At 46.1% G+C, this 20,646-nt stretch overlaps 1 protein-coding gene across 2 annotated transcripts in view; it reads right to left on the bottom strand.

Annotated features, from left to right (window-relative positions):
• LOC144116254 (uncharacterized) overlaps nt 1-18,965 on the bottom strand; it is a 32,149-nt gene extending 13,184 nt beyond the window's left edge. Inside the window, exons 1-4 of one of the 2 annotated variants that reach the window (XM_077650969.1) lie at nt 18,812-18,965; nt 10,658-10,779; nt 9,332-9,477; nt 344-424 (exon numbers count right to left, since the gene is read on the bottom strand). In XM_077650969.1, the coding sequence (XP_077507095.1) occupies nt 344-424; nt 9,332-9,477; nt 10,658-10,779; nt 18,812-18,908 (446 nt within the window). In that variant the 5' untranslated portion in view covers nt 18,909-18,965. Of the gene's footprint in view, nt 1-343; nt 425-9,331; nt 9,478-10,657; nt 10,780-11,608; nt 11,682-18,811 lie in introns of those variants that run through there. The other variant, XM_077650970.1, reaches the window with a different exon arrangement.
• Between the last annotated feature and the right edge of the window lie 1,681 nt (nt 18,966-20,646).

Genomic DNA, 20,646 nt, shown 5'->3' with positions numbered 1-20,646 from the left:
TCCTTTCCATAGTTTGGTGTGTTGTCTGCAACATAAGCTAAATCCTTTTCATTCGCCTCCACGTTTCTGCCCCATAGGTGAGTACCGGTAAGATACAGCTGTTGCACACTTTTCTCTGGAGTGAGATTTGTAAACTGCCATTCATGATCTGAGAGAACCTGCATATGCGCTCCACCCCTGCACACAGGACAGCAAAAAATTTTATGATATGGCGTTGGCTGTCACATATTAATAGTCCAGGGATCAAGGGCATAGCAGCATTTTGGCTAAAAGCTACTCCTCCATGTGCTTTATTTCACAGCCTGCACTGGGTATGGGAGAAGACATGGCTGCATCTCATCACCTTTGTGTCTTGCCACCAGTGGTCTCTGGCTTCCTAGGTGCTGTAGCGTCATCCAGGCGAGACTTGCCACCCGTGGAAGACCTGCAGGAAGCCAGCAAATACACTCAATGGCTGCAAAGCAACTCTTGTTACAGCTCAAAACCACTGTCCACTGCTCCAAAAGTCCCCATAAACTAAGCATGCACCAGCCTTATACAGGGCATCCTAGCCAACATGCACCAAGAGTTTAACAACTTTAATGGAACCAAGTGAATTTTGTTCGACAACGCAGCAGTGGAAAGCATACAATGTGTATATAATAGATTTTTCATTTCATGTCATTTACTGAAGCCTTAAGGGCCCGTAGGTACCCCATAAGGCAGAGGCAGGAACAAGCTGCCTCTAAGGCACCAACTTTTTAATAAGTGATGGGAATGAAAGATGCTACATAAACTGCATCTTTCCCGCGAATACACCACCCTTCAATATAACCAATGCCAATGATTTTCCACAAGCATTGCATTTGTCTATCTGCATGCCACTTGTAGAAGAACAAGGGTGCGGCCAGAGTCTTTGAACAGTGCTTTATGGCCATAAAACTTCTTCGTAACACGTACAAAAAGCTTGGTGCACTGCGCAAAGCGGCTGCACAACAGTGCTGCCATCAATCAAGTAGCATGTTTTGGCAAGCAGTGAAGAGCAAGGCTGGCTAACTGTGTACAAAGCAATGTTTTGCAATGTATGTGTAGTTTCCTTGCCCTGGCATTTTATCAGATGCAGTGTCGAAGTGTGTGATTGCATGTGCTTTAGTGAACAATGCCTTCACCTTGTTATGAGACGTGCTGATACTGAGGCTACAGGAGCAATGACGATAAAATATCACTCATTTCCCACCTCATGCCCAAATACGAGAGAACAGGAGATGCTTCATCCCTCGAAAACAGGATGGTAGCTTCTTTTTCGATTTGCTGAACATGCATGTTTGTGAGAAGTATTTCAATCCCACAAACATCATTCAGCCTGACGAGTTCATGGTAAAGAGGGACGCTGTGTCACTGCGACATGAGCTGCCCAAGCTGAAGCCTGACGCTGTTCCTAGGCTGTTCGAAAGGTCCCCCAAAGTCCTTCAAGCTCAAACCACGTTCTTGACTATCAACAAAATGATGCCGAATCTCATCAAATGCTTGCACAGCAGTGGATGCTCTGGTTAACTCATGCCCAAACTACCTGGAAGGCATGGGCAGTATCAAAGACACATGCACCTTCGATGCCACCTGTCAATACATTTTATGTATTGGCATTAGGTATCTCGTGCCACAAACAAAAGTAGCAGAGTATCGGTATCAAAAATAAATTTTTAATGTCTCATATTTTAACGATGCTCGACACTAAAAAAAATGTGCCGCAGATTTTGAGGCCGCTGTGAGTCGGACTTTGGGCTGACGGCACTCATTTAGGCGGTAGCACACTGAAAACTGAAAGGAACAGAGACTATGCCAAAGCCACTGGCCTGGTCAGTCTGCTTTTTCCCAACCTCCTTGTTTGGCAGACAGATGATGTACAGTAAAACCTCATTAATTCAGTCTTCAAGGGAGTGGAAGACACGTCTGAACAGTGCGAATGTCAAAGTATCGAATGGCCCCCCAGAAGTGCCACAAACTGTTCGCATGAAAGTGAAATTTATTTCGTGGGAACCTGGCCAATTGTTGGCTCCTTTTAAGATGAAAACTGCGCAACAGCAATTTCTTGCAGTTCTATCAAATGTTTTAATTTGTGCACGCTATCGGGAGTTGCGGAAGAACGGTTCCACAATGGCAAGGTTCTCCACGGCTTCTTCATTGTCCATGGTAGCGCTGGGACCGCTTCACATGTAATGTCGCACGTGAGGAGGGTTCACTGCATAAACGGCGAACAGTGCGTGACAACCGCGGAGTCTTGGCATGCTGGAACAACGCGCCTAGTATTTACCAGGCTAACGGAAGCGTGGGAAGCGTGCATTGGCCCCGGAGCAGCAAGATGCCTTCGAAAAACAAACAAAAAAAGATCAGCAAAAAGGCAATCGTTGTTACCAGATGGTGTGCTGCTTGGCTGGCTCGCTGATATGCACAGCCGACAGCCACCATCGCCTCAGCCTGCAGATGACTGGTGAAGAAGTTTTAAGAATGAAACTATGCGGCCGGACTCTCTCTTGGCCTATCGACAGGAACCTGACGACTGTCAACATGCCTATCTTTGCGCATAGATCAGAGGGGTGTGGGAGAAAATGCAATATGCAATTCAGGCCTGTGGACGAATATCTGGATGATCGCCTGTCGAGCACGTCATATCTCGACACAGCGCCCCTTCAAGGGCCTATCTGAATTGGCCAATGTGAGACCCGTGACGTCCAAATGAACGAGCTTCTGATGCCATACACTTGCATGGGCGTTTGGCGGCACTCTGGCAGCAGTCAGAATTCCAGAATTAATGGGGGCGAAATAAACAAGGTTTTACTGTAGCAGCGCTGCCCCTCGTAAGTTTTCAGTTTCAGAATGGAGGGTGATTTCCGGCCCGGCACCCGTTTCCAGATGATGAGAGTAGCAATGCGTGTCTCGAAAACCGACTTCAGCGCCGTTGTGTCACAAGTGTGGTGCCACTGACTTCTGTACATTTTTGAAGAGAGGGAGCAGACAGGCCGAATTATCCAAATTTCCAAACTAAAGGGGACCGATAGAGAGGTTTTACTGCATATACAGTCGTGCCCCGTTATACGACCCCCGTTAATATGGACAACTCGAAATAAGGTCAGTCTTTACCGGGAACAAACTTTTCTAATGTATTTACAACTCATGAATACGGAAACTTGCTATCCGGACAATGGACAGGATGAAAATGCCCATAGCCCATTTGGGCCCATGTATTTTTATCCTGTTAATATGGACAGTGAGGAGAACAAAATCCCAAAGGCCTCTAAAAGATGTTCCAGTACTTGTATTTTGAGTGCAGGGCACCAGCAGAAGGCAGCACAACAGTATAGATGATGTAGTGATGGCCTGTGTGTCTGTGTGCGTGTGCACGTGTGTGCATGCATGTTTGAGTGTACGCGTGCGTGCATGTGTGGCACGTACCTCTAAGCCCTTCCAGTATGGTTCAATCTGCATGACATTATTTTAAACAGAATGGCGACCAGAATAATGCACTCCGATTACCACTTTACTGCCCACCACTACGCGCACAAGCAGATCGTACCCTTAAATCAGTTTTTTTTTCAGAATATTTCTTTTGAAGAGAAAAGCTTCAATACACCAGCTTTTCGAGCCGTCAGCGGGGCCGCAAGTTTGACCTTGAATGTAGCTAGATGTCAAACCATGAGCATAACTGGCGGTAGTCAGGTTTGACATGACGTCAGCAACAGCAGCGACACCAGCGGCTGTTGCACTATCTAGACTTTGACCTTGACCTTTGGTCAAGCAAGAAAGTGTCTGCCGGCATCGCATGCGCAGGTAAAGTGGGTTCTGCATAAAACGCCGCTGCACTTCGATGCGTTCAGCGGAACGCTAGGTATGATCGATGCCACTCCTGCCGTGGTGAGCAGCAGATGTGTGCTCCATCGCCGCGTTATGGAGAGGAGGAGAGGAGGCCTTCCAGGTGTGCTGCCTACTCCCTCCGTGACGTCACACACCTTGACCGAGCGGAGCGGGAAAGCGTCTGCTAGAATCGTATGCGCAGGGCATCAAAGTGGGTTCTGCATAAAACGCTGGTGCACTTTAATGCGTTCAGCCTAATGCTAGGTGTGTTCAATGCGACGCCTGCCGTGGAGACCACCAGTCGCTCAACCACATAGCCAGGGAGATGCAGCTTTTCGGTTTAGACCAGGATTAACCAGAGCTAAACCACCAGAAATTTTGTAGCCATAGCTACATTACGCTAGCATTTCAAGCCTTCAGCATGGCGATGCTGCCATTTGGTTCCGTGGTGAGTGGTTGGTCACGTGGTGCGGAGCAGCTGCTGGCGGCGAAACAGAGTGGGGGGAGGAGTGGAGAGGGGGAGAGAGTGAATCCACATCCAGGGACGAAGATGAAGAAGGAACGGCCAGCGAAACGCAGCGGCGAAAGACACTTTCCAATTCAACTGAGCAAGTGCCACTAGGCCAGCTGTAGCTATCGCGTCACTCCAGGTTTAACCAGAGCTAAACCAATGCCATTTTTTTGTTTTTCTGCATGATTCATTATTATAGACAACTCGCTTTGTGGACACTTTTGGTCGGGAACGAAAGTGTTCATACTGACACGTGCACTTATCTTTATCGGGCGACCACGTTTCACCGCCTAACAAGTGTTATCGCACAGCGCGGGACGCGCCTGCATCTATCCGAAGTTTCTGGCAAGTCATCGATGCTTCTATTCGCTGTCTGTTGTAGCGTGTTCGCCGCTACCATTGTGCTGTAAGTGTAGCCTCTTTTTGTGGGCACAGGTTCATCCAATAAAAGTTAGTTTTGTCTTTCACAGTATTGCTACTGTGTTCTTCAACGTCACCACCACGTTACAATATTAAGGAGGCACGACTATACTGCACTTTTGCCCATTCAGTGGCAGAAGGGACGAGGAGACAAGTTCGCCATTGTGGTAGAAACAACACCCCTTCACCCCTGTTTCAAGTTGAAGTGGCTGCCAACGGAAATGGAAAACTTTCAACATGATGCTCAATAGCTTACAGAACACTTGTTGATTTTGTCAGCACGATAAAAGGCCACCCACTCTTCCACATGCAGGTCAGTGGTATCATACACACCAGCAGTGTCAAATGCACCAGCTCACACACTCCTTTCGTTTGGAGAAGTGCGACAAGCCATTCAAGATGCACTAGACACACTTTCTTATATACCTCCAGAATCCTCGCGTCGACGTGGCTGTGATTCATTTGCATGCATTCAAAAATGGCATCTTGATAAAGTATAACATGGCTACATGGTCGTCTGCTTTCACAAGAGAGGCTTTTCATATGGTTCACCAATAGCACGGCCAAACTGCAAGGCTCTTGCAGTTGTGGTTAGAGCAAAAGCTGTTACTTGATGCCGTTAAGGAAATGTAACATCGGCATAACAGACATTAGAAAGATATGCTTCGCCTAATAAAACCTTTCAGCCCTTTGTTTCCCTTCTAGCTTTTAGCGCAGAATGTTCCAACTTGAAACGTTTGTTAAACACAGCGATGGGGAAAGCTCAAGGCGAAGGCAGAGGCCACCTGGTAAATAATGCAACAACAAATGAAAAATACCTGGAAGAGTTTTAAGTTTACTAATGTAGTCAAGTGCTCACTCATTCATTCGCATGAAGAACATTGCCTCAAAAAAATTATTTGCTAGGCTGCTTATGGAAGCGACTGTTTCAACGTCAACATGGGTTCAGCCCAGTGGTAAAGTTCTAATGAAACCAAATGCACCAACAATGAAGCTTAAAGAAATCCGTGTGCCCGAATTCCTTTAAACAATTTCAAAGACAGTGTGCTATATCGAATACACTAATGATTCCAGAAACAATCGAGACATTTCTCAACTTAGCTAATCACATAACCAGCTTTGTTAACACTGGCACTTGCAGTTATGTATCGAAGTATCAATGATACAGTAAAAGCTTGTTCATCACCCCCTGAGGTACTCCACGAGATATTTGAAGCAGAGCAGCGTTACCTACACTTGTTGACATGAAAATCGATCTTTAGTGCAGACAGTCAACTTCAAGGAACTGAATCAAATGTTCAAATTATCAAACGACCCTCAAAAATCTAATAACCGCTTGCATCATGGTAAATTTATTTGGTGAAAAACTGGGCAATGGTTACTTCCTTTCGAGATGAGAAGGGCACAACAATGACTATTTTAAGCGATGGCGCTACACCGCTATGGTGTCGTACACCGTAGGCCACATTCTCACAGCCGGTTTTTCGCTTTCTCCGTTCCCACCGGAGCCGCCGGAGGGTGATGTTTTTGTACTGGTTTCCCCCCAGATCGGGCGACCGGTGCCGCCGGGCCCTGCTCTATGTTTCCGTCGAGTGGCGGCGACGGAGCCCTGCCCCACAAAAAACGTGCCAGTCACAGCGCAAGCTCGTGTCACGTGACCCACGGCTTGCTTGCTGCGAGCGAGAGATGGCGCTGGCAAGCGTCGCAGCTTCCCCATCACTGCTTCGGCGATGCGCTGGTGCGTGGGTGCCACGCCTGTCGCCACGCCACGCCTGTCGTTGCGCGTACATCAGAGGTGCACGAGTGATACTGCAGCACGAAATTCAGGTTTGAACAGGGTTATCTGAACTATTGCATGCCGCACCAGGCATATCTGGACACGGGCTCTTGACGACCTCCCTTCGGGAGCCGGAATTAACCGGCATGAGACCCGCAGCGTCCCAATTAACGAGCGTGCGATGCCATAGACTTGCATGCATGAAGCTTACCAGAACTTCGCCAGCAGTTCGAATTATCCAAATTTTCAAATTAACGTGATTCGAATTAAAGAGCATTTACTGTAGAGTATCTTGTATCTTCATCGGAAATCAATTTCAGTTCTATATCTTGCAACGGCACCGGCAACAGTTTTTGATAATATCAGATATCGGAGTCATTTTTTAAAAGTATCGTGCTCAGTCTTGTGTTACCCGGCCATCGAAGCTACTAAAACGGCTAATGACAGTGTCACTGTCAACATAATAGTGCGCTAATGTCAATGCGTCTTAAGCTTTCAACTCAAAAAGCTATTTTTAAAAATTATGTAAATTCTTAGATGAAACACCCTGTATATAAACCCCAAAAAGATAGCTTCCGTGGAACTTCACACTGTTGTGCGCAGAAGCTATCTTGACTGAGGGAGCACGCTTTCTTGCAGAGAAACTTGGTTGCCCGTGCGGAAAAGGCAAGGTGGCTTCGCGTTTACCTGCGCGTGGTGCAGAGATGCTAGATCTTGGCATTGTGCGTGCTTCCCGTGCCATGCATTGGCACTGGCAGACTAAAAGGCCTGTCAGCGTGGAGCAGGCCCGCTCACTGAGTTCGGGCTGAGGCAATTGGAAAATTTTTAACTGACAAGGAGTTGCAGAATGCATTATTGCGGAAAGATATTTCAGCCACATGGGTACGGCCTGCATCAGAAGGAAAAGCGCATGGTGCACCTGCTCATAGAGTTGACAACAGCGACACTATGAACGGAGCAAGGTAAGGTGCCCAGCTGGGCACCTTCAGAGCACTTGGAGCCTCAATACTGAGTGGTAAGGAGCAAAAAACAAAAAAGCAATTGCTGTAGAAGAGAGAGAGAAAAAAGTAGACCAATGCTGTTTGCATTCTTTTCTTACCACAGCATAGGCAATCGGTTATAGTGACCCGACGGTTGACCGACGTTTTGAATCTGCCGCCAAAAATTCAAAACAGCGCTCCTGGACAAGCTGTGCCATCTAGTTTGCTTCTATAACACCATCTCAGTGGTTTCAATTCTTTTTATTTTCTAATGCGAGGAGGTGACATGAAAAATGAAACTGACAGGATGTAGTCTGCCGGTCGCCAATCACGGTGTGTTTCACCGCATGCTCCTCAAAGGCAAAAGGCTACACTGAGCCCTTTTCTTGGTTCTTATGCTGTCTTTTTTTTTTTTTAAGCAGTAGTGGTGAGTTAGACAACCATGTGGAGTGACCAGATTTTAGTTTCACTTGCAAGACTTCATCTCAGAGGCCCGGAACATCAGTGCGTGCTCGCACGTGTTTCGTTTTACCATTCACGCTGTATTTTATGCAGTGCGTTTGATTTATAAAGGATGAAAGTAATTTTATTTGATACTTTAGGGTATTCGCAACATATTAGAAGGATATTTTACAAAATGTGCCAGCGGAATTTTAAATATGCAAATGTCAAGGAAGGCCATGCTCCCTTTTCACCCATAAAAGCCATTCACTACCCGCCAAAAAAAAAAAAAACCTCTGCTAAAGAGAACAGAACTCAGAAAAAGTGTATTGTACAGCACTTCTCTCTAGTGCAACTGCTTTCTCTAGTGGATGAGAAGCATATTGCCCAACTTAAAAGGCCACGGAAAGTACAGTGTATTATGTACACAGCTGAAAATCACAAGAATGGTAGCTAAGCTAAGAATATGCGCAAAGTTTTGTACATTTAAATTTTTTGTAATCAACTTCTGGCTCAGTGCAGCAGCTTATTATTGTTTTGCTTGTGTTCTTTTCCACATACAACTCTGGCGTTTTTTTTCTTCGGAAGTAAAATCATTAAGCTACACTTTGATGTATTAGAATACACAGTGCATTTGGCACTTCTTGAAGAAATAATTTTTAATTTTCAGTAGTTTCAGCTGAAGTGAGCTGCTCAGCTCACTTCATGCATAGTGTCATATTTGTTCTATTTGTAATCATCCTCTCGCTACAAGGTCATTTTAACTGTTGTCACGTCACTGATGTAACATGTATTTGGACATGCATAGCATTCTCACATCTTTTTTGGGGCCACTTCTGTTAAGACAAGCTTCTGAGCAGACAAATTTTCTGGGCCCTTCAAGTTTGCCTTAAAGGGAATCTCCTGTATACTGCTCGCCTTAACACTCACTGAGGCTTCAAGAAGAATGAATGATATGTGGTGGAGTAACATGGTTTTGGCCCGGGTGCACTACTTTAACAGCCTCCACAGCACTGACAGCTATGCCTGAAATGGAGTCTATATTCTTTCCTTCCTCTATGTTCCACTGTGTAGGAAGAGAGTTTCAGCTTCCGCTCCATGGCTAGAAAAAATTGTCATGGAGTTAACACTAATTCTCACTGTAAATTGTCCTCTTCTGAACAAACTTGTAAACTTAGTTTTGCGCAGTTGTGGTATTGTGCTGCCAAGGCATCAAGTCAGTGGTGCATGGCTTTGTAAAGCTGTCCTTATGACACATTTCTCCTCATGCTACTTATTTACATGCTTCATACCTGGTGCAAATAAAACTGAAAGCATTGTACATTAAACTAAATGAGAAGCCCCAACAGCAATTAACAGTAAGCACTGCTTTACCTGGCAGCAGGTGACGGTGCTCGCTTGGTGCCTTCTTTGTCTGTCGTGCTCTTCTCTCTACGCTTGGACAAGAGGTCCCCAAATTCACTATCGGGCAGCGTGAACTCGTTTTCGTTGTTGGGAAATGGCAAGATCTCCGACTCGTGCTGTAAGAAAGAGTTATCGACTGTTTAACATGCTCCAAATACAGAGACGACGAGCTGGCAAAAAACTTTTACTGTAGTTTATTTAGGCATTCCATGGTCTGCCTAGGTACTCTCAATAGTCCCTTTTCCAGTGGTGCATCCCTCTAGCGGCTGCCAGAGACAAATATAAATTTGCCAAGTAGCAAAGGGATGCGACAGGCATAACCCTTATTAATGCTTTTACAATGCCCTCGTGGGCTCACTTCAGGCAAACAGTTAAGAGCAGTGCTGGCTTCGTCCAGACAGAGTAGATGTTAGTGAGCAATCTGTGGACACCTGCCATGCAGCACACTGACAGCCCTGCACTTAAACCCTAGACTCAAGAACGCTCGCGAACCATGCTGCGCCTTCCCACTTGAGGCTGGTGCATGCGGGGAACGTGCACACATATCTGCATGGGCCTAGAATATGCTAGTACTGCACTTAATTTTCAACAGTTCACTGCTCTGTCGGTCAAGCAGACACTGGTCACAGAAGAGCAGGTGACACAGCCTCACCCGTCACTTTCACCAGGCATGCTTTAAGCAAGTGGCGCATGCACAAGACATCACTGGAAAGAGGTGCATTCACCGTTAACTATGGTCGGATACAACTCAAGGACGCAGCAGCTTTTCCCCGTCAAAGGACCCCCTTCCAGCCAGTAGCGTCGGCCGATTCTCATGACCCTGCTGATGTGACCAAGCAGGGAGTGGCAGCACTCCCTGCTTTGTCACACTAGCAGGGTCAGGAGAATCGCCGGAGCAACTGGTTGGAAGAGGGTCCAGTATCCGAATACAGCATGCAAATCATCTTCGCATCTGCCGGTGATGCCTTGCAGCAAAAAAATCAACCTGATAGTTAGAAAGCATTCTTGCACTACCGCAAGCTTTCACACAGATATATTTGACGAACTTTAGAAACCTATGCATTCGTTTTACTCACGCTATGCAGCAGACAAGACACTCACAAACGCATGTTTCTGTAAGTCAGCATTTACAAAAAAAAATGTTCTTTTATATGTCTATTCATGCTTGAAACGCAAGTCAAGGGGAATAGAAAGCTTGCTCTGAAACTTATTATCCACACAGTATACAAAAAAGAAAAAAGAATGTCTCTAATAGGTGAAAGACTGCTCAGAGGAAGGCTTAGGAGTGCCACATACCAAAGCTGCCATATCATACATGGTGTCCAGGTGATCCCATATTATCTGCGAAGCTATGTCCTTGTTCAGAGACGCGCTAAACTTCTCGTGAATACAAGCCATCTGGAAGTATCTGTTGACGCCTGCAAAGTACAAAGGTGTTAGAGGAGTAAACACTTGGGGTTTTGCAAATTTATTTACTACAGAAAGGCCACTGAATGATACAACACTGAGCCACCATGGCAGCTGCTTAAAAGCAGGAAATCGAGCACATGATAGAACAAGGGATCACTGCACGCGGAGACAATGTACTAGCTTCTAGGTTGTATAAAAAAGGGCTCACCGAAGTACTGCATACCCCATACCCAACAAAGCTGCTTTATCTGGTACCTACAAGCAGCAAGACCAGCATCAAAGCCTGCCAAGTGTCAATCGGTCCGCTCAGAAGACGCCGGCGTCCCACTGGAGGGCATGGCAGCCAGCCTGTGGACAGCATGCCTAAGCCGCTACTGCTACTTTTGCAGGTTCATTGCCAAGATGAAGTTCCATCTTCAAATAGTGATAACCGTTCTCTGTTAGTCCTGCCATGACCCCGTAGATTTTGCTACATTGATGTTGAATGTTGGTAACTGTTCATGATGTCAGGCGATATTGAAGAAAACCCAGGGCCCGCAGGCACCCAATTGTTGTAGATGATCCTAGATAACCAGGCCACAACTCATGGTGGTCTGAGTAACACTGAGGCTCAGATCTCCGAAGTGAATGTAAAGACAGACAAGCTAGCTAGTGCAACAGATGCAATCCAAAATATGAAATACAGAATAAATTCTCTTCAAGCCTCTATGTAGACACAAGAAAAAAAAGTTGAATACAAAAACAGAAGAAGACTCAGCAAACTACTTATCATAAAGCCAACGAATTAGGAAAAACAGTTATGGAACACTCAGCTCAACCACCGGGATTCCCTCTTACCCCATTTCCCCAGACACTGCGCTGCCATGCATGTAAGCGCAGGTGTGCTGGGGTCCATGGTGGTGCATTACTCGCTAACATCCCCCTCCAAAGTTGCCCCTGCAAGGACAAAGAACTTCTATTCGTTTCAACATGAATTCCAAAGTGGCTTATCAACTGTTTCCCTACTTATTGAAACAGTTCACGATTTTTATTTAGCTTTGGAAGCCCGCGAACAAACTGATGTCATCTGCATAGATTTTTCCAATGCATTCAATAAGTTTCATCATAGGAAAAACTCCGGAACGAATGCAGGTATTTCTTTAGACACTGAACTGGACTGCAGCCCATCTGAGTGACTGTGAGTACAATCCGTTCGTACTGCAAACTGCAAGTCTTATTCACTAGAAAATTCACCCGACGTTCTACATTTGTCAGTGCTTTATTTGGATTTACTAGTTATTTAAAACATATTGCAGTCTCAGGTGCTGTGGCAAAAGGCAATATTTTTTGCCTGACAAAGGCCACAGCACCCAAAGCATTCATACTCTCTCTGGGGAAAAAAAAAAGAAAACAACAGCACAGCAAGTAGCAATTTCATTCAAAAAGAAGACAAAAATAATACACAGCATCTGACGATGCAGTGATCTAACAAGTAATTTCAAACAAACTTCACACAAACAAAATAACTTTTCATACGAGTTTCAAACTCACGATAGAATGACATGTTTCCAGCTTCTCTAGAACATTCGGGTAATTATTTTACACAGTAGATATTTGAAAATGCAAAGCTGGTGTTCCATAGTTAGTGTGTATTTGTGTTAGAAATGTTTCATGCCTCAAGTTGTATCAAGTATCTTTTGTGGTGAATGTCTTGCTTAAGTGTTCTTTGGCAGTCTGTCAGACGAAATGCTTCCAGCAATAAATTATGTAAAGATAGGTAGTCTAGAGCAAGTATTTTGAGCTTATTATAAACAACGTAGTATGTGCAAGGAAGTCTATGTTACAAATGGACCTCAGCACCCTTTTTTGCAGCCCAAAATATGATTCAAGGTTTGTTTTGGTGGTAGCGCCCCAGAATAAAAGCAAATACTGCAGACGTGAGTGTATTAGGCAGCAATATAGCTGATTTTTCAGGCTAAACGGAATAAAGTGCTTCAAAGGTTTATCATTCCTATTGCTCTGCGAATATCTGCTCCGTCATTGGGTCCATTATGTCTGATTTATATCAATGACATTGCTACTGTTTCTGAATTGCCTGTAAAGATCAAACTTTTCGCCAACAATTGCCTAAATTTAATTTACCCCAGAGTGGTCAACACAACTAATCACATTAAAGGGGCCCTGAAACACCTGCTCGGGAGAGTACATACACTTTCTCAGAAAATCACTTCACTGTCTTGCATGAACACCTGAGACAAAAAATAGACTTATGCAAGCTGCAAAGAACCCACGATCACGAGCAAAAGTTAGCGAGCCCTTTCCGGTGACATTTTCATGCTTGCGCCCTCCTCCGTTTCACATTGGCAGGCAGCGGTTGGACCGAGTGGTTGCAAAAAGTGATGAGAAGAAAGGAAATGGCGTGAAGATGCTGAAATACAAATTTTTAGTGCAGATAACTCAGCTTCTAACAAGCGCAATAAAAAGATTCTTGATCGATAACACATCCCAGGCATACTGCGCTTTCATTCAGAGCCCTTTTAAAACCAACCAATGCCTGCAAGGTTTATGTGACTCGTGCATAGAGCGGCGAATGGAAATTAATTAGCCTAAGTCAATGCCTGCTCACATAGCAAAGAAAAAAATTGGAGGGTACACTTACGCTCAGCCTCAAGGGTATGACACGAAAGCGTTAATGGGATAACGCCCATACATGTGAAAACTGGTCATTCTCTACTTTATATTCATAGTTCCCTGGGAGTCCTCATACCACTCCTGGAGCCACCTTTGTCCATCTCCTCGCATAGTGAGCAAGGAAACAAACGCGGGTTAATGACATCGTAGTCGAAATCAAGAGGAAGAAATGGGCTTGGGCAGGACATATAATGCGAAGGCAAGATAACTGCTCGTCCTTAAGGGTAATGGAGTGGATTCAAAGAGAAGGCAAGCATAGCAGGGGGCGGCAAAAAGTTAGGTGGGCGGTCGAGATTAAGAAGTCTGCAGGGATACGGTGGCCGCAGCTGGCAAAGGACAGAGTTAATTGGAGAGACATGGCAGAGGCCTTTGCCCTGCAGTGGGCGTAGTCTGGCAGATGATAGTGATGAAAACACACTACTCATTTGAACCACAATATCCCAATACAGACATAAAACACGCCTAGCTGGCTTGGTTTATGGGGGTTTAACATTCCAAAGCAGCTCAGGGCTCCAGAAATTTCGACCACCTGGGGTTCTTTAATGTGCACTGACATCACACAGTACATGGCATCTAGAAATTAGCCTTAACCAAAATTCGAGCGCTGCGGCCGGCACTGAACCCGCATCTAGCGGGTCAGCAGCCGAACCCCATAACCACCGAGCCACTGCAGCGGCCAAACACACCTAGATGGTTTCCAAACCCTTCCAGTTTAGTATTAATTTGTGGAATGGCCTACCGGACTTTTTGTTGTAGCAGCACAAAACGTCACACTTGGAACGTTTTTTTGAATTGTACTACAGGCTACAACAGAATTAAGAACTTATCATGCATTTTTTTCTTGTTTATTAGGTGCTTCTCCATTCGTGCTTTCACGCATGATTTTCTTTTAATGCGAGAGCATTACTTGGCTTGTGTGAAAACCCTGCCATTGCCAGAAAGTCGTGGTAGAAACGTGTGGCAGAAATGCAGCCCGTGAATTATGTCACCACCTCTCCTCCAGCAACAGGCCAACACAAGACAAGGGTACATCAAGAAAGACAAGTCAACTTTTGCAGTGAATAGAAACAGGTTTGGAGGCGGTGCTGCACAATACCCTCTCAGTTCGATAACAAAGCAGACTGTGCTCAAGATAGGGGTGGCTGGACTCAACACCCTTTTTTGCAGCCCAAAATATGATTCAAGTGCACTGGGTGAGGGGTCGTTGTCCAGACAGACTTGATGTGGTACATGCACACAGTGGTGTGTCAGCACTAAGATATATGATGCCCACTGTCGTATTCACGCAAACGTAGCTTATGCAGTATTCATCTTCCGAAGTTCAATCACCTGAATCTACATCACCAGGCGAGACAACAAAATGTGGCCGGAGACAGCAGTTGACTGCCAACAAAGTATGAGACCATTGCAACACAGCAAAAAGTGCGAAATGAGTTACTGCAGCAAAACAGTGTTCACCCCCCCCCCCAAGCTCTCACATTTACGCATCATAAGAATTGTTTAGTGTTCCCACATTTTTTAACTTATTGCTGACCCTGTATTTTTGCACTGACCATGCTTTCCAAACGCGTGTTAAAATTTTTTTTTACGATTCCTCTCCTGCACTTGCCATCAAGTGAAGGCTACAATATTCATAAATAAATAAATAAGGACGATGATGGGGATCTGTTGTTATCCTTTAGGTCAATTATAGAAGGCACTGAGCTATTGAAACAGAACGACCACACAGTTAATACTCGCAACACAGACACTTAATTCCCCCTTTTCGCAATGACTAACTTCCAAGCATTACAGCACAATCTTCCAATAATTTTAAATAGATATAGAGATATAAATAACCCTACTAAGAAAGCATTGCGTGAATTATTTCTTCAGAAATAATTCCAGACTTCTTCGCGCCCAAGTACAGCTGTTCCCTTGTATTTTTTTTTTGAAAATGTTTTTTTGCACTTCCGTATTTTCATTAATGATGATTTTGTGCTTTTTGACTGTCTTGTTTTTGCGAAAACTGTAACCTGACTATGTGTTCGCATTTTATTTGGTGTATGTAAAGATTTTCAACTGTATCTGCTCCTTTTTTTTCTGAGCATGTAACGACTTTGAACTGAGTCCGCCCGTTCCTTGCGATGGCTGCCTGGGCCTCGTCAAGCTGTATACCTACAGCTTTTAGTCCTGGCAGCCAGCCAGAATTTTCTGGGAAATAAATGGAATTGAATTGAATTGAAAAAAATTTTATGGCGCAAGGCCAGCTGTTGCCAAAGCTGTGGCCATGGCACAAGATGCTTTGCTCTACTCAAAGTAGGGCCAAAGGCCCATTTCCCAAGCATTTCACCCTAAAAAAGCCAAGCACCAGGCCAGGGGAAGGCTTGCGCTGGCTGTATCACTGGTGGGTGCCCAGAGGCACAGGGGATCAAGCCTTGCACCTCTCGTATGCGAGGTGGACAAATAAATAAAAAGAAAGTGATGAGTTGACAGCTTCGATGGCAACACACAAGAGTCCAAATCTATGATTTCTTGGACTGGTAGGCCACCACCAATGCTCTTGTTTCGCAGCATTCCAAGGCAGCCATGCTTCAGACAGAGCACACACCACAGCAGTGATTTCCCTACACACCCCTTGTTTTTCTGAAGGCATCCCCTTAATGCTAAAATTTTTGTTGTTCTTTTTTTACACCCAACTGAAAATATTGTTGAACAGCACTGGAAAACGAGCACGTACACGATGGGACACATCCACAGCTGGTTTTGAGTGTAAGAAACGAGTTTGGCACATTTCACAGCTAGTTTCTTTTATAAGGTTTATTACTAGTAGTCTACTGCTGCGTAGTTTCTCAACACATTTCATGTGGTCCTTATTCTTTACTTTTGTCTGTCCTTGTGTAAAAAGCAGTAAGAGTTTTGGTGTTATAAACTTTGCTAATCCTACCCGGCACATAAATGACGAGGTCTGCGCGCACGACGTGATCTTGAACCGGAAAAGGTATGCGCACGACGTGACCTTAGTGCCCTCAGCGGTGGCGGCGCGTGCTCGACGAAGACTGTGGCTTCGGCTGCCAGCTGTTGAGCCCGTGGCCGCTCCCGTTCCCCCCACTCTGGCGCCAAACATGGCTCACAGACGGATGCGGAGACTGCTTTCTCAACGCAGTCACGTTACTCAAATCGGCGGCCGGATGGCGCGGCGTTGTGTGCCGGTACCGCTGCCCATGCAGGCGATATATACTGATCTATTGCGGGTGCGGTCACAGCCGTGATGCTCACCCGCTTCCTTGTGCACATACAATTTTCCTTTGCAAACATATTCAGCCGCAGCAGCAGCGGACTTACGAAAGCCCGATACATGCAAATTGTGTTTGGACCCACCGGGCACAGGAGTTTTGGTTACGACTTGTTATGACACACACTGCAATTTTACTTAATGGAAAGAAATTATTGTTCCTTCTGATAAATTTCCGGAAAATTGTAGTTCTACTTTACCACTGCTTCCTCACATGCTTGGCTATGCATTTTCATTGTGAACTACTAGAACTTATGTGACAGTCTTTAAAACTTAGTTGCACTACACACGGCTCCACGATTCCAGGCAGGCAGCACGAACACGGCGTTGCGCTTGTCAGCGCAACTGCCACGAATCTCGCTGCCAGCAATTCGGGTACCCCCGTAAAAGCAGAAAAGAATTGCCACCGCACATCCTTTGTTTAGACTGCAACGCCAGCAGCAGCTCACGACGCCGCGGCGAGCAGTACGTCCGGCCGCCGAGCTGTACAGCCGCGGTCAAAAATACGCGGCCCGCGGCTCCGGCGCAAGGAGCGGCTGCGGGGCAGCACTGCGGCGCTGCTACCTGCGTCAGGCGCTCAGTGCGAGGGTGCAGAGTGACGACAAAGCTCCGCCCTAACACTCCCCTGAGCACGCCACACGGCTGATGAATGTCAAATGCAGCGTTCAGCTGTTTCGCGGCCGACTGTCAGTACGCAAGAGGGCACTGCAATGCGTGCTGCGTTCAAGCCCCTTGATAATATGAAGGACTTTATGCTGCGCGCGACTTTCAGCGCTTACTCGAATATCTCGTCTTCCCTGTGCACAGACCGGCTACGGCAGGCGCGTGTTCGGCAGTTCGAATAACCGCGTCTGTATGCGAAGCGTCCGAGTTCGGTTAGCATTCCATACTTACGCGCGTCTCGCGTCCATGTACGCCGCGCTCCAGTGCCCGGCGCTTGTTCGAGTTGACTCTAATCAGTAGCTGGAGCTCGCTCCTTTAAAATCTTTTAATTTAAAGCTAAAAAAAAAACCTAAGCATGCTCCAGCTGCAACAAAATTACGAGTAACACACTACCAGAAACAAAACAGGGCTTCACCGAGTTCACAGGCCGGGGTCCTGACGCGAAAATAACTTGTTCTGCGCTATTTCTTGAGCACCGTAATGCCCGTGCACCAAGACTCGCCACGCATGGGCGCGCGGAGCATACGAGAGCGAAGCAGTATCGAGGCGGCAACGGCGAACCGCGCGCATTCCGTTTCAGCACGGCTGGCAAACGACGCAAAGCGGAGACACCCTTCGTAGTGACCGTCAGCCGCGAAACAGCTGAACGCCGCCGCCGCCGCTGACGGCGCTAAGGTCGCGTCGTGCGCACAGACCGCGCCAAAAGAAATTACTGCTCCTCGTCTACCCTCAACACATTCCCACTTAGAAATTGGTATACCCCCAGCCCCAATTTCAATTCCTGGGCCAGACAAAACACACTGGACGAACGAAAGAAATCAAATGCATTTTTCAAGGGCTGCTGACACTTTACACTGGCGTTTCATGGTACAATGTGAGGCATGCATTTGAAATTCGGGAGTGGCACTGTGCCGGGTTTACGCGGGAACAAGTACACCAGCGAACGCTACCACGCCATGGTTCCGCCAGAAACGCAAGTGCCTGCGCTTGCGGCGGACTGTCCAATTCCAGGGCTTTCCCTGGTCGCTTCATTGTTGCTAGGGGGTGGCTCTAGTTACCGTACAGCAGCTGACACCATCCCAGACCTCCTTGACGGTTGTGAAGCTGAGGTGCAGATGCGGGTGCCTTGTCGCCTTCTACCGGCGACGGAGGGCTCCCTTTGCAAGAACCGAACACATGCCGGCGGGGCAATGCGTACAGAACCGTACCGATATTTACGGCTATGCACGCATCGCCCCGCCGCAGTTTTGAACTTTCGCCCGAAACGCTCCCTTGGTCAACGAGCCAAGTTACTGGACGCACCAGCTTTGCTAACAATGCGAACGCGTCGCGGCAGCAATGGCGGCGTCCACCGTCGCCTTATGCAGTTCGAGTGAACGCGCAAACTACAACGCCCACAAGCGCATGAGAACAGTTCAAAACACCACACTTACCCACTGGCTTGTGCCCCCTCATCGCGTGAAACAACTGCACTTCTGTATCGGCATTCCAATCGAAAGTTTCAGCCGGCTTTTCGGAGACAGAGTCCATTGCGCTCCTCGTGTTTCCAAACGTCCGAATGCAGCAGCAGAAGTTCCGGTTACGTCACTAAACAAAAAAACAAGCAAAACAAATCAATTACGCGTTTACGTTTGTAAGAGCATAATTTTACTGTACAAATTTAAATGATTTATTAATAAAAGGGTCTGCTGCATTAGAACTTCTTAACAGAAAACCGCCGCCTACATGGATGAATGGATGGATAAGGCTGTAACCTAACCACGGCCGACTTCGACCCTAACCTTTAAATCGGAGAGTGGCTCACGCCGCCTAGCCATGACTTATGAAATTTCACTTTCGTCTTGATTTTAGCCACCAAGCAGATAACCTTCGCTTCGTTACTTCTACCCGCTTAAAATTTACATTTACTTTCCCTTCACTGTCCTTAAACCCCAATACCTGGGATAAATAGCCCCGCTGCTTTCCACTGTAGGGTGAAGCCCTTTCCAGAAAAGTATCAAGCGTTAGCCGTTTCGTCCTCTTCTCCGCACGCAATGCACGTGTCTATCTCATGGTACCTGACTGTATGTCTTAGTCCGCAAAACTTCCGTCCTGTGGCCTCAAATAGCAAAGAGCTTCCCCTACAATTATCATATTTTCTTTGGCAATATCCTGCTTAAAGATCCTGTATGTTCCCTGTGCCGATTTCGTTAGCATCCCTGTTTTCCACAGAGCTCTCGCTGTTTCTGTAGCCTTTTTCTTAACCAATAATTGCTGATTTGCCCCCTACTGCTGTCCAGACATTTGCTTGTCAATTTTCTAGTTCGGTTTCTCCATTTCGTGTCAACATTCCTTATGTACAGGTATCTGAAAACTTTCCTAGCCCACTGCTTTTCCCCCATTTTTCTTAATCGCTCCTCAAATGCTATCGTACTGCTAGCTTCTCTGCTCTCGAACGACGCCCATCCCATATCACCCTGTACCCCCTGATTTGGTGTATTGCGATGTGCTCCCAAAGCTAGCCTCCCTACGCCGCGTTTTGATTTCTAACCTTGCGTGAAAATCTGGTCTCATGCACAGGACCGCATTACCGAAAGTCAGGCTAGGAACCATCACCCCTTTCCAGATCCCTCATACCACTTCATACCTATTGTAATTCCACAGTGCCCTATTTTTCATGTCAGATACCCAGCACCGTTACTTATCCACACCCCAAGATACTTGTACTCATCCACTACTTCTAGCGTGAACTCCTGTATTCTATGCTCGCCGCCCTCATCATTAAATATCATGACAGCAGATTTTTCCTTACTAAATTTGAAACCTAATCTATCTCCCTCTGTATCACATATGTCTATCAACTTCTGTAAATCTTCCTTTTTGTCAGCCATTAGCACTACATCATCTATATACATTAGTCCCAGTAATGACTGTTTAATCCATTCTTCTTGCTTGAAAAAGAAAGGTTGAAGCCTAGTCCACTCCTCTCTAGCTTGGTCTCCAACCCTTGCAGGTACAACATGAACAACAAAGGAGACAGAGGACATCCTTGCCTAAGCCCCCGCTGTAACTCTACAGGCTCTGATACAATTCTTTCCCATTTTATAAGCACTCTGGTACCTTCATATATATATTTTAAAAGATTAATTACTCCATCTTCCACATCCAATGTGCCCAGTATGTCCCACAGATACTCTTGAATAACGTTGTCGTAGGTTCCCTTAATATCCAGAAATGCTAGCCATAGGGGCCTGTGTTCCTTTTCAGCAATCTCTATACACTGCATCAA

This window comes from Amblyomma americanum, chromosome 1 (assembly GCF_052857255.1).
Source record: "Amblyomma americanum isolate KBUSLIRL-KWMA chromosome 1, ASM5285725v1, whole genome shotgun sequence".
Lineage (NCBI taxonomy): Eukaryota > Metazoa > Arthropoda > Arachnida > Ixodida > Ixodidae > Amblyomma > Amblyomma americanum.
The sequence above is the reverse complement of the archived record's forward strand: the minus strand, read 5'-3'. Positions and strand labels throughout refer to the sequence as shown.